Source organism: Frieseomelitta varia, unplaced genomic scaffold (assembly GCF_011392965.1).
Source record: "Frieseomelitta varia isolate USP_RPSP 00005682 unplaced genomic scaffold, Fvar_1.2 scaffold_146, whole genome shotgun sequence".
Lineage (NCBI taxonomy): Eukaryota > Metazoa > Arthropoda > Insecta > Hymenoptera > Apidae > Frieseomelitta > Frieseomelitta varia.
In genome coordinates, this window is record NW_025109150.1 from 451,159 (window position 1) to 465,316 (window position 14,158).

Sequence of the window (14,158 nt, forward strand, 5' to 3'; positions counted from 1 at the left end):
TTGGTTTTACATCGAAATAACATTGTTGAGGCACAATTGTCTAAATGGATACTATCAAGACGGTGAATTGTTCTCCATGTCACGGTACAGAAAGAGTATGGCGATAGAATTTCTGGTGTTGGGGGAAGATTTCACGGTATCCCAACATGCTATCAGCAACAAAAACAAAGGGAACATGTGTACGTCGGCGTGCGGAATGACATTAGATTATTAATCAAAAACTGTGGAAGAAAATGCGAGAGGAGGTGAGCGAAGCTTTCGATAGCTATTATCAATCGACGCGATAGAAAATCAGCGATAACGCGACACGAGCGAACGAGAGGTATACTTGGGTGTTTGCGACTGGCTAATGCGGTTCAAGATCATCAGGCAGAGTGTCAGTAGTACTCTTTTCGTTCCCGGGAGCTTGTCTGTTCCTTTCGTTCGTGCCAATCCCACCGATTGATCTCGTGGGATCCGTTTCACAAGAGGGGTGAAACATCGTGGTCGTGATAGCGGCGTGATCCACTTCCAACGATCGATGAAACTGGAAACTCGGATTGGAAACGTACCGTTTGCAGGAATCTTATGGTAGGAAAGGAACTGGGCGCATAGATTGGAAGGAACTGGGAGCATAGATCGCGTCAGTGGATCATTTGCAGTTGGAGCGTCGATCCATCGATGTATCGAGTTGTCCGGCGCTGGTTCATTCTGATTGAGACAGCACGACGATCGAAAGAAGGAACTAGGGGGAGAAACGAAGACTTATAAGGAAAAGGATGAACTCAAGCAAGACAGGGATCGTTGGTCGTGACATTCGCGAGACAGTAGTAGCGAACAAGGGTTCATCGTTGTCGAAACGTTTGAAGCGGTACGCCGATCTCGTTTGAAGAGAGAGAGAGAGTGAGAAAAAAAAAACGTGCAACGCGACGGGGAAAGGCAGCGAGAAGAATCGTACGTGTCACATAGATGGATACCAATTGGATCGTTGCATTGACGATCACCTGGCTAATTGGCTGGTGTCCGGTGAATGGGAAAGTGACCTGCCGTGAGGTGCAACTGGCCCACGATTGCGAGGCCCTTTGCAAGAGAAGTCGCAACGGTACGTTCTCTTGCGAGCTGAGGGTAGCGGTTCTTCTGCCGGCGGATCCTATGTTCGACATCGCGTTGCCGAAAGTTCTCCCAGTTCTCGGTAAGTTCTCTCCCCCCCCCCCCATCGTTTCCAAGATCGTTGTCGCTTTTCGCGCGGGTACGAAGCAGCAAAAGTGCGAGAGAACGAATTATTTTGAAACGCAATTATTGCAAATGTTGTTGGAACAGCCTCGAGAACAGTCTTTTGCTCATTTGCCGGTTATATTCACAGATTTGGCTATCTTCGAAGCCAGATCGCGAGGACTTCTACCCCACTGGTTGAAACTAAAGTTTCTTTCGCAGGACGATCATTGCGACGCGACGTACGCCCAGATCGGCGCGATCGATAGCTTCTCGAATTGCGTTCATCTGTTTCTCGGACCTGCCTGCGATTATTGCGTAGGTAAGTAGCGTAGGGTTGTCTGTCTATTAGCAGTTTTACAAGTCCACGTTCGGGTTTCGTTCAAGGTTGATGTTTAATTTCAGCGGCTGTCGGCCGAGTGGTGAAATTCTTCGGCGCGCCGTTGATTACCACCGGTGGGTTCACCTTCGATTTCACGGAGAAGAAGACCGAGTGCAAGGACGAGTACTTTATGACGACGCGGATCGGAAACGTGGCCTTCAGGGATCTCGCCAATTTCTTCGTAGCTCTAATGAACCGGTAAATGAGAAGAGAATCAATCAACCATGGAATCACTTCAAAAGCGATTCTTAACTTTGACTTCAGCTTGAGCAATTTCTATTCTAACTAGTTGTGTTAAATTAACGCAGATACGAGTGGCGGAGGGTACATCTGGTGTACGCAACGAACGGGCAGAGTCAGGTTGCCGGCAGACACACTTGTCAGTTAATGATGAAATCCATGGTAGAGTTTATCAAGAAACGAAACTTTACGTTCGGCACGTTCGATGTCGAAACCACCGTCTCCATAGATTACGCGGAAGTGTTGCAGAACCACGTGGGTGATTGGTACGGTGGTAAGTTTCCCAGACATTTTCAATATCCGCTTTCTATCGATTGACGAGCCCCGCCAAGACTAACCGTCGCTTCTAACTATAAGCTGGCGTACATTTTTTTTTTTTTTTTTTTTTTTGACGTGCCTCGCGAATCACTGATCAACGTTATAAACGTTTACGCGAATGATTGCGGAACCACCAATCATTGCGAGAAATATTTCTGCCTGGCTCTCTCCTCGGCGCGAGTAATGAAATCGTACAGAGAAAACAGATGCAACGAGAGGAGACGTTTTCGCGTATACACGCGAGTGGATAAAACATAATTCGGCATGCACATTTTATCTCAAGTATGCTTCGACTTTGAGCATACTATCCGTTATCATGTTCGATCATCTTGCATCGACGAGTAGACATTGTTAAAAAGGGGACGGCACGACAACGAGGGAATTTTGGGAACGAAAGAGCTATGTGCAAATGAATGTACACACGGTCATCACCTGTATGATATGGTAAAACGCTTCAACAATCATGTACATACTTAACTTTTATCTCAAAATGAACATTGTTTTTCTCCGTTCGTGATTGCTCTCGCTCGATTTTTCATATTTTTTCTCTATTGACTTTTCACGGTTGATCGAGGACCGAGAAAAACAGGAGTGCGATCGTTGATCTAATTGCCCGTATCAATTAACCGAAGTCACTGTTATCGCATTGTTTCCTGTGCGTTATCACAACACGTTATCACCAAAGCATTTCTATTATTGCTCTGCTATAGTACGATACACGAAAGACGCGTCACAATGTCTATATTTAAACTATACTTCTCAACAAATAATGTAAAAAAAAAAAAAACTGTGCACGCGTTTGATATCCATTTAAGTATTACAAGGCTACTAATATATTAAACCTGCTGTTAAAGTATTGTTTGTTAGCCAATTAAATCTAGAGTGATATACGAATTTGTGATTTCACGTTTGAACGACGCGGGATGAATCGACGAATTCTCACGTCGATAAGAAGCGTACCTTTTGTCGATAATTGAATTGTCGTTGTTCCTCGTTCGTCGATAAGTCAAATTGTCTCCTTATATTTACTTCTCTAAATATTTATTAATACCTTATCAACGATTAGTTAAATCGTTTAGAGAATTTGTCCTATTCGAGGAATCGGTTCTTCATCAACACTTTAAATCAAATAATTTCATTGATTTAAGATTTGCGAGCTCAGATTTTGGGGGAGGAAAAAAAAAAAAAAAAAAAAGAAGCAACGAATGGAATCTACTTACGTGTGTACAAAACATATATTTTAAAATCTATTTACCAATTTAGTAAACTTAAAAACTATCTAGTAAATGCTAAGATACTTTCCACCGAACCACCGTACAAATTTTCAGATTGAGATAAAAAAAAAGTAAAAAAAATAAAAAAAAGAAAGAGAAAAGGAAAAGAAAAGAATCATTAATGTCCATAAAAAGATATAAAACAACAGTGCTATGTAGATGAGAGAGCAAGAGAGCGTGTACCAGCGAAGGGGTGGGAGATGACAATTGATAGAAGGCGGAGGATGTGCAAAGTTCGGACGCATGCGTTTCTGCTGTTCTGCTCCCTATCTTCGCGATCGGCGCAGCAAGGTATCTATCCCTGGGGCTAGAGGGGCGAGGAGAAGCGGCCGAGAAGGACGGAAGGAGCGGGCAGAGAAAGAGTAAAAGGAAGAGAACGACCGTCCGGCATCGGTGGTGGCACGATTCAGAGTTGAACGGGAAGGCTTCGAAGATTGGCTTCTCAGTTCCGTTCGCGCGGTCTGAGGCTCGCTCGTTTCGCCCGCGAAGCTCTCTCCCCTCGTTTGAAATAACACGCGGCCGTTCTTCCGGTTCCGTCGACGCGTCGACGCTTATTCGAGAGGGAAGGAAACGGAGATAGAGAAAGAAAGAAACGGAATTATTATTTTTGAAAAGCCGGTTTTACTTATTTCTTACAACTTGTTGCAATTACAGCGTTACAAGTTCCGAGATTGATCCGCAACCGACGTGGTGATCAGTTTATCACACAAACAGATATGTTTGGAAATTTGCAAAACGTGATGTTACGGATTGCGCACCTATCGTTAATCACACGTGTTTTCCAAATTACCAGAAAAGTGGCAATCATTGCCAGTCATTGGTTAAAGCCTCGCCCATGAACGTTTCTACTATACATTATCGATTAATGATAAAATAACTCCAGCGACGAAATTCGTTGAACTTCAATCATACAAATGAACAATCGCGCAGTTGTTACATTGTACCGAATAGGGGTTGCGATCCGTACGAAAAGAAAGGCTTTGTTTCAGTTCGACGCGACACGTCGATCACCATCGATTCGATGATCATATCGTCGCGAAATTGCCACCCACGGTGGCCACAGGCCTTTGTACTCCTGGGAAGTATACCAGAAGCCAAATAGAAACGAGATGAAAATGCGAAACGGTCGATCGACGAGATTAAACCGTTTAGGGTTTTATCCGCTGCGCGCGGAGGGGCGATGAAACTGAAAGAGTATCGGATCGGATTCCGATGTCAATGAGCGGACGGATCAAAGCGGAAACGAAATGCAAAGACGCGGAAGCGTCCTATCGATGAGGCTGACCTTGTTCTTGACGATGATTTATGCGAGCGCAAACGCGAACACGACCGAAACCGTTCAATCGGTGACTAGCGAGTGCCACGAGACGCGGCCACAGTTCGAAAGGGAAGTGAAATTGGCAGTGATAGCGCCGGCTGACTCCCGACACGAGCAGAGCTTGCCGAGGATATTACCGGCCGTTCTACTCGCGGTGAAGGCAGTCAGTTCTGCCAAGGGACTTCTACCAGGATGGAACATCACGGTTGATCACCGTAACTCCCAATGCTCCAGCACATACGGACCGTTGGCTGCGTTCGAGTTTTACATCAATCGGACCGCAGGTCGTTCGTTTTTCTGATCTTCTTTTTTGTTTTTTTTTTGTCCTCCGCCCATCGTGTCATCCGGTTGATGGATTTTTTTTTCTTTTCTTCATTCTTCTTTCAATCTACTGTCCAATCTATTTCCAATTTATTTCTTTCATTCGATCCATTCCATTTTGCTCGATCTTTCTTTTACTCAAATTCGAGGTGAAGGAACGAAGTGGCCGGCGTCGCTTTGCACGACGATATTGCACTCGTGGCTGTGACGATTCTCTCCTTCGTTTCTTTGCACCGCTCAACTAACTCGATCTTCCTTTCTATTTGTTTGAACGAACGAATGTCACAAACAAGCTGATCCACCCAATTTCTTTCGTTTCTTTCTACGTTAATCCGTAGCTCTGCCCTATTCTGTTCAATCCTTTTCTTTACAAAGACTTGACACTCGAGCCGAATTTCACAAATAAATGCCGATCTTTGCTCCACTCGACTCACCGGCCGGTCTTCGCTTATCGCGAGTTTTAAAATTAGAATTGTTTACGCGCTCGCGCGTTTTCTTCTTTTCTTTTTTTCTCTCGTACAATCGCCGACCGTTTTATCGTGGAGCGTGTGTGTTATCGTATGACAATGATCACTCGATTCGCGTTGCCGCCGGAAATCGATTCGCGCGTCCGCTGGAACGATCATTTAGCGTTAATCACAGTTTGTTTCGTCGTCGACGCTTAGACTCGTGGTGAACCGCAGGAACGGAAAGGGACCGAGCATCCTCCATTGACGTCATATTCGTATATCATACTCATTGACGACCGAAGTCGTGTCATTTAATCAAACGTCTTAGCATTCCCATTTTGACACCTCCCTTTTTCTCAGCCATGTGCCATAGTGTTCGAGAATGTTCACTGAACCAGAAGAATTTCGTAATTTTGGCATTTCTGTTGTGTACTATTTTTTCTCGATGTTCCTTCTTTTCTTTTCATTTGTAAATCTTTAAGAATCTTTCATTAGAACGTTAGCTTTACTAAACACGAGTTCTTCGTTTCTTTTTTCTTTTTTTTCTTCGAGCGAGTCTCAGATATAAACGCGAATGCAGTTGCCGTATTCTTAGTCGAACAAAACTAAAATCACATCGTCACAACACTCTCGAGAACTCGAAATCGTGTTAATGTCGAGGAATTTCGAGATTTCAATTTTTTGTTCTCTGCTTCCTATCGAATGAAAAGTCTCTCCGAAGTTTGTAGTTGCATGTCACCGCGATTCCACCTTCTGTTCCAAAGACGTGTTTTTCATCAGGTCAGAGAAAATGGTCAGACAAATTATCGCGTTCGTTAACACGAACATACTACATTCATACGCGTTCTACACAGCCTCCTTTCATAATTTCTGAGCTCCCAGGTTGGCAGATTTTCCTTGTCACTGTGATGTACAATCTGTTTGCTTTGGTACCACGGTAAAAGAGCTTTGGCATCTGAGAACGAAGTATACGATTACAAAGGGTTAATTTTAAATTAACCCTTTACGAAAGCGAACTGAAATCGGTTTCAGCCTTCTGTTTGATCGTTAGAGACGGGAACGGATCCAATATGTACTTGCGAATTCGAGTCAGATTCAATATTTAAGTTTCGTTTCGTTTCATTGTTCGTAAAAATGTTTAAATGAAATGTATGGAAGCAATATTTTCATTTTGTGCAAGCAATACATTGATATATTTACTTACTTTTTGATAGAACACGTGAAACCTGCCTTCGAATCCTAAGTTTTTTTACGTACTCATAAACAGCTCGATTATTTGTAGTGTTTGAAACTTTCGCACGTTAGAGGATCTAAAGGAAAAGCCAGTCGGACGCGGAAAATGATACCAAAGTCTGTACAATTACATGTAACTCCTTTAAAAAGAAATTTTAATTCTTACACGTCAATGTACAGTGCTTCAGGTGAAAAATCTTTGGTGCATATCGTCTCAAACATTCGGCAGTTTGCAGAACTAAAAGATATATATTATCAATGATTCTTGGTACTGTCTTTTCTCATTATGTTTCTATGTCGTTGTTTCTTGATTTGTTTATTAATTATTTATTAAGTTGCAGCGCGTATTTGAAGTAAAAATGAAAGTCGAAGAAAGAGCAAACTCGGAACGAACTATTCAACACCTTAAATTGGCGTTGAGAGGTTCGAGCCTATTTGCTTTTTATCGTACCACGCGGCGATTGTGTTAGGCGGCTGTGTTTACGTGACGAGCAGCAGTAAAGCGATCCCGATTGAACACGCGGTAATCATCAGCGACGATTCTTTTCGCAGCAAACACGCGTCCCAGCATAATTCACGCTCCGCGTTCTCGAACAGCTGGCAGACTGGCCTGCATTCGAATTTCCGTATCGAAGTTGAAACGATTCGTTTCGCCGGGTCCTATCGATCGGCCAACGAGAGAAAATGCTGGCCAGAGAGGAAAACCGAGTTTTTTCCTCTCTGTAGCCGGTCACCGTGTTACGTCGCGTAGCACGTAGTCACGTAAATTTTCTCATTACACCGATACACGGCGGATACTTGCTGAAACTTACTCGCTGTTCGACCATCGTGCGTGTCTTTTTCCCCTTTTCGCCGCGCAAATAAACCGCGGACGGCGATTTTCTTTTTTTTTTTTCAGAACCTTTTTTTTTCCCTCCCCGGGAAATTTTTGAATTGTCTTCGTCCTTCTGCAGCGTAGCTTTTTTTTTTAAAAAAAAAAGGAAGACCGACGAAGTTCCGGGGAATAATTTCGGAGAGTCTCGCGTGAAAGTAATAAATTTTTGTTCATTTTGCGAATGCGAGAAAGAACGAAGTTGTTTAAAGGCTGTAAATCGTAAATCGTAATTTAAACGTACGGTGTAAAAGTATAAGATTTCCTCGCGTATCATCTTGCCAATTTTGTTATCAATATTTCATTACATGTAATTGTCACGATGATAACTGAAATCGAATTACATCCAAAAGTCAAAAAGAATCGAGCGTTCAGCTACTTAAAACGATAATTGTTTGTTAAGATGACAGTTGTTTACTCCAACAATTTCTCTCTCTTTCTCTCTCCCTGTAATTTCTGCACGATATAAAATAGTCAGTCAAGACTAGAATTTATAACAAATTGGATCTACGTTGTGTATGCAAACCGTCTCGCGACCATCGTCTGCTCGGCTGACTACGAAATCCACAATTTCCCCGTGGCATTAATCTTTTCTCGTTTACTTAGTAGATGGTGAACCATCCTTCGACTATTTCTGCTACCCTCCCAGCCCACTCTGTTGCCCGATCCTTTTATATGCATTCTACGTTAACATGCTTTCACGGCGTCTCGACTCGAATCGTGAAACTGCAGGAAACCGTTCGATCTCTCTCTGTTGAAGGTGTCGTTCTATAAATTTCCGTCGACAAGAAGTTCCTTCGTAAATTGCAAATGATATTGCAAGATCGTGAAATTGAGAAAATTACCGTTTCCCTTTGGAGAGAGGTAAAAAAAAAAAAAGAAAAAAAATATTAATGTAGATAGAAATAAACGCGTAGAATGTTTTTTCCATCCAACTGGTGGTACAATCCGAATGGGAGTGGACCTGCACAAAGTAGAAGCAAAACGAAAATGTAGAGCAATATTTATTTTTTGCACAGTGCTTCATATAAATGAATGTTATTCTTCATCATCGAGTATGTGTGCGCACTTACGCGCGAGCTCATCTACGCTTGACAGACTATCACTGCGATGAACGGTACGTGTGTATATAAATGATGAACGACGAAACGAGAGGATACTTGTTGCTCGAGAATTTATCGTATTAATATAAAAATTGTTAGAAACGATTCCCGATTTTTTTTTCTAGCGTTAATGTATTAACGTTATCATCTCGATATTTTTCCAGACGATATTTTCTCTTTTGAAATTGCACCAATATTCGTTGCATGCGATGTCTCCTTCTTGAAGCTGTCCTTATTCGCCGGAAGACTCGACATAGTTTCGAGTAGGTGAAAATCCATCGATATTGGCCCCCAACTAGCCAATCAGGAACGAAAATTCGTATTCGTGGGAGATGTCAGACAAATTTAAAAAGAATTATATTTTTTTTCGTAGGTTAATTCCATTTTCGCGAGCTTTACCTCCTCCTGCGACTTCACTCTCTTTCGAATGGTACTACCCATTATATCATAACTCGAGGACAGCCTGTCCATATAAATAAGCACATGGGAGAAAGAGGAAGTGGAAGAAAAAGGTGGATGATACAGTAAAGAGAAACTTACTGATGAAATTAAATCGCTGGTTTAAGCTGTCCGCGTGAGGAGAATGTTTTTAATTCTCGACGACGCGGCCGTTATCTTGCGCCATACGAAACTGCTGTTCAGACTATCTACTCTACTCGCAAATATATATATAGAGGGAGAGAGAGATAAAAGTGTGCGATATTTACGAAACGAGAATCTAGACGTCAAAATCGTAAAAAAACGTTCACGTTCACGTCCATGCTCGATATTGTTCCAGCTTTGTTTTTCAAGTTATAGGCGATAGAAATAATAAATACGCGTAGATCTCGTTTCACACATGGTGAAAAAGAAGTTGCGTAATGCGAAAATATAATTCATACACAGAGAAGTGAAAAAAAAAGTGGAAAAGCCAGCATTTTATTCATTATTGCTCGAAGCATCTATTGTGTTATTGCTTTGTATGAATTACGTTAATTAACACGCATTTTCGGCTGTGTTTTACCATAACAAAGTTTAGTTTAGTTCTTTATTGTATCGTTTCACCACTAACGTGTAAACAAAATTAATCACCTTGTCGAATAAAATTAATCACCTTGTTTTACACAGTGACTTTTTGTGTAAAATGAGGTGCATTGATTAACATCAACTACTAACGACTGACGCGTCAAAGAAATCAAAGCTCAGAGAATAGGTGCGAAAATTTTTGTAATTTACGAAAAATCATTCAGAACATTAATGAATCAATTGATCAATCTGTGTTTTCTTTTCGTCTGATTTATATTTCTCTCACTGAGGCAAATGAGACAAACGTTGTATCAAATACAGCAGAGAGAAGAGAAAGAAATGTAAAATGTAAATAAAATATTGCAGGAAGAATGGCTCGTCAGTTGATTCGTTGAACCGTGACAATTATCAACGTTGCTTTTGGACTAAAATTAAATTATAAATTAGAAAATGCACTTGTAAATGAGCGAATTTCTTTGTCGTCTTGATGTTAAAATTCACTTACAAATATTGCCTGTCTTACTTGCATTTTAACAGCTTGTATGTATAAAAAAGATAGATACAACTTTTAATTATATAATTAATTATAGAAAGTAGAGAGGGCAGAGTGGGTTTTTTTTTAATTTAATACAATTGTGTCATTTTTAATTGTGAAATAATGCCATTTTTAATTGTACAATTAATTATAGACAGTAGAGAGGGCAGGATGGTTTTTTTTTTAATTTAATACAAATGTCATGTTTAATTGTACAATTAATTATAAACAGTAGTGAGGGCAGGGTGGGTTTTCTTTTAATTTAATATAATTGTCATTTTTAATTGCACAATAATGTAATTTTTAATTATATAATTAATTATAGAAAGTAGAGAGGGCAGAGTGGGTTTTCTTTTAGTTTAATACAATTGTGTGATTTTTAATTGTGAAATAATGCCATTTTTAATTGTACAATTAATTATAAACAGTAGTGAGGGTAGGGTGGATTTTCTTTTAATTTAATACAATTGTCATTTTTAATTGTACAATAATGTCACTTTTAATTGTACAATTAATTATAGACAGTAAAGAGGGCAGGGTGGGTTTTCTTTTAATTTAATATAATTGTCATTTTTAATTGCACAATAATGTAATTTTTAATTATATAATTAATTATAGAAAGTAGAGAGGGCAGGGTGGGTTTTCTTTTAATTTAATACAATTGTGTCATTTTTAATTGTGAAATAATGCCATTTTTAATTGTACAATTAATTATAGAAAGTAGAGAGGGCAGGGTGGGTTTTCTTTTAATTTAATACAATTGTCATTTTTAATTGTACAATAATGTCACTTTTAATTGTATAATTAATTAATAGATAGTAGAGAGGGCAGGGTGGGTTTTCTTTCAATTTAATACAATTGTGTCATTTTTAATTATATAATTAATTATAGAAAGTAGAGAGGGCAGAGTGGATTTTCTTTTAATTTAATACGATTGTATCATTTTAATTGTACAATTATAGAGAGTGGAGTGGGCAGGGTGGGTTTTCTTTTAATTTAATACAATTGTGTCATTTTTAATTATATAATTAATTATAGAAATTAGAGAGGACAAGGTCGGTTTTCTTTCAATTTAATACAATTGTGTCGCTTTTAATTGCACAAAAATGTCATCAATTTTTAATTGTACAATTAATTATAGACAGTAGAGAAGGCAGGGTAGGTTTCCTTTCAATTTAATACAATCGTGTCACATTTAATTGCACAATAATGTCAATTTTAATTATATTACACAAAGTTAGATCTAAGTGCCAGATTAGGAGAAGCGAATCGTAGAAAGGGCTGGGCGGGTTTTCTGAACTGTTGGACGTTTGTGAATACAGATGCCTTCTTCGGCCCGATCTGCGACTACGTGATCGCGCCAGTGGCACGATACGCGGGCGTATGGGGTATACCGGTGTTAACCGTGGGTGCTCAGGCGGACGCGTTTCGTTACAAGGGCGAACACTATCCAACGTTGACCAGAATGATGGGCTCTCACCGACTGGTAGGCGAGGCGCTCAAACATATCTTGAAACGATTCGGATGGAAGATCGCCGGGCTTCTTTATCACAATCACGCGATGACGAGCAGCCGCGGCAACTCCGAGTGTCACTTCACTCTGAGCGCTGTTTTCACCAGTCTGAATCAGACGCCGGTTCACAAAAGCTTCAACCAGGAATCGACCACCGTCGAAGACTATCGACAGTTGCTCACTTTTCTCGCGAAGTCCGCTAGAAGTAAGTTGTGAGGTCCTCCATCACTCCCCTCGGGCCTCGTTCAGATTTATCCGAGTAGTTCAACCCTCCCTTGTCCACCCGGCTGCCGTTTGTTTCACTTGAAACACTGTTCCGAATTTCTACGCTCATTATCTTGCTAATCGAGTTACCGGAGTCGTTAATCAGAAACTTGCGTGAAGAAGGTCAACCGCGACGAATTAGTTTCAGCCCGATCGATTTTAACTTGCGCGCTTCAGTGTGAAACCGAGATTATTAAACTGGTTTGATTGAATCTTTTTTTTTTTTTTTTTTATTTCACAATTAAATTTCATCGTTGACCTCTGTCATACATAATGTAAACTACGAATATCCTAAATTTTTGGTAATTAAATCCAACGAAACTATTTGAGAGTTTGTAACGTAAATATATATTTTTTTAAATTTTTCTCCTTTGCGAAATATTGCAAAATATTTACACTTGTTTAACGAGTATATAGAACAATAGTGGTCGACCTTTTGGGGATTTCGAAACAATTCTCGACGATCCTGTGTTAACACAAATATGACACAATTTATTTTTCACGAAAGTGATAAGATTTATGCAGACAGTTACTCGTCGGGGGGAAGAAATAAGTACGTTGACATATTGTTGATCGTGTGCAGACTCCCAAGAGGGTGGCTAGAAATTCCCAGCAAATTTTGTTCGCGAGCAAACGCTGTTGTCGTTTCGATGCGGGGGATACAACGGTTGAAACTGGCAGGGAGTCTCGTCGCGTAAATAGGACGGTAAAAACGATGGAAAAGTAAACAGGTTTTTCTCCGTTTCAGTCGTAGTGATGTGTGCCAATTCGACAACCATCAGGGAAATTCTTTTAGCCGCCGAACAGCTCGGTATGGTCGATTCCGGGGAATACGTGTTCTTCTCCATAGAGCTCTCATCCAGGTAAGTGCAAACGAATAGAGAAGCGAGTTTTTCGTTCAATCTTTTATAACGACATGTGCTTTTATCTTTTTATTTCACTAAGGTAACGGTGGCGTTGTGTTTTATCGTGTCCCCTACTTTTCTGTAGATTCTGTGAAAATGAAAAGAAAAGAAAAAAAAAAAAAAAAGAAACACATGCTACTCTTTAAAAATTCAAAATAACAGCATAATAAGCTTTCGCTTGGATGAAACATCATCTAATCTGTAAGATGTGCCTTGGTAATTGAGGTTGAGCTTTCTACACAATGAACTGGAGCCAAGAGATTTTATGTTTACGTAGACGAAATTTACGGATACAGTCAGACTGGTTGTTCTGGACACTATGCATAAGTATAAGTGCAATGGCTGAATCAGCGTTATTCACAAAGATAGATATATATATATAAATTTATATTTATTAATATAAGGTCGAGGAAGACCAACTCTTGGGTTGGATTTCTACTTGTGCACATGTTCAAACAAAAGATTTACCACACAAAAATTTATACGCGTGAGAAATTAGTGCAAACAATTTACAAGCAAGTCAACGAGAAATTCGATATGTAATAAATTCAAGTTTTCATAGATGTCGAGTTTGTATTCATAAAAATGGACAAGTGGAACTAACGTGGGTAACGTTATTTCGAATTTTCGAACGAAGAATTTTTCAGCATATATTTGTACAATATTTTTCTCTCGTTTTTCAGTCATAGAATTTCTTGACAAAGTTGTGCCGGAAAAGCTACAGTCAGCTTGTACATGTAGTTCTTAGAGTTTTGAAGTTTCGTCGATACTTTCATCTCGCGTGGAAATGCAAATATTAAGTGTTTGCTAAATTATCTCTTGTAGAGAAAAATGGAGCACGTTAGCATAGAATAAATCAGAGCGCGCATGTACGAAGAAAAATGTCTCTTAGCACGCGTTTATTCTTTCTTGCAATTATTATTAGATGATTAAATAATGATCCAATTACATATAATTAGATATATATTAGATATATATATTTATAAGAGTATATAAATATAAGGAATATAAACAACATAAATATAATGCATTAAATATACTAACAAGTGTAAGAATATACTTATTATGTTACAGTTTTATATTTGCATTATCTTTAATAACTTAAACGTTATTTATATATTAATAATATATATAATATATATATTATTAGTATATATATCTATTTATAAGAATAAATATTAATAAATATAAATATAAGGAATATAAACAACATAAATATAATACATTAAATATACT

General features: G+C 39.4%; 1 protein-coding gene across 4 annotated transcripts in view; it reads left to right on the forward strand.

Annotated features, from left to right (window-relative positions):
• The first annotated feature begins 533 nt into the window (after nucleotides 1-533).
• LOC122533404 (atrial natriuretic peptide receptor 1-like) overlaps nucleotides 534-14,158 on the forward strand; it is a 34,900-nt gene continuing 21,275 nt past the window's right edge. Inside the window, exons 1-7 of one of the 4 annotated variants that reach the window (XM_043663057.1) lie at nucleotides 534-570; nucleotides 642-1,171; nucleotides 1,343-1,513; nucleotides 1,597-1,771; nucleotides 1,882-2,087; nucleotides 11,563-11,958; nucleotides 12,766-12,880. In XM_043663057.1, the coding sequence (XP_043518992.1) occupies nucleotides 949-1,171; nucleotides 1,343-1,513; nucleotides 1,597-1,771; nucleotides 1,882-2,087; nucleotides 11,563-11,958; nucleotides 12,766-12,880 (1,286 nt within the window). In that variant the 5' untranslated portion in view covers nucleotides 534-570; nucleotides 642-948. Of the gene's footprint in view, nucleotides 571-641; nucleotides 1,172-1,342; nucleotides 1,514-1,596; nucleotides 1,772-1,881; nucleotides 2,088-4,470; nucleotides 5,008-11,562; nucleotides 11,959-12,765; nucleotides 12,881-14,158 lie in introns of those variants that run through there. The other 3 variants (XM_043663062.1, XM_043663077.1, XM_043663070.1) reach the window with 3 other exon arrangements.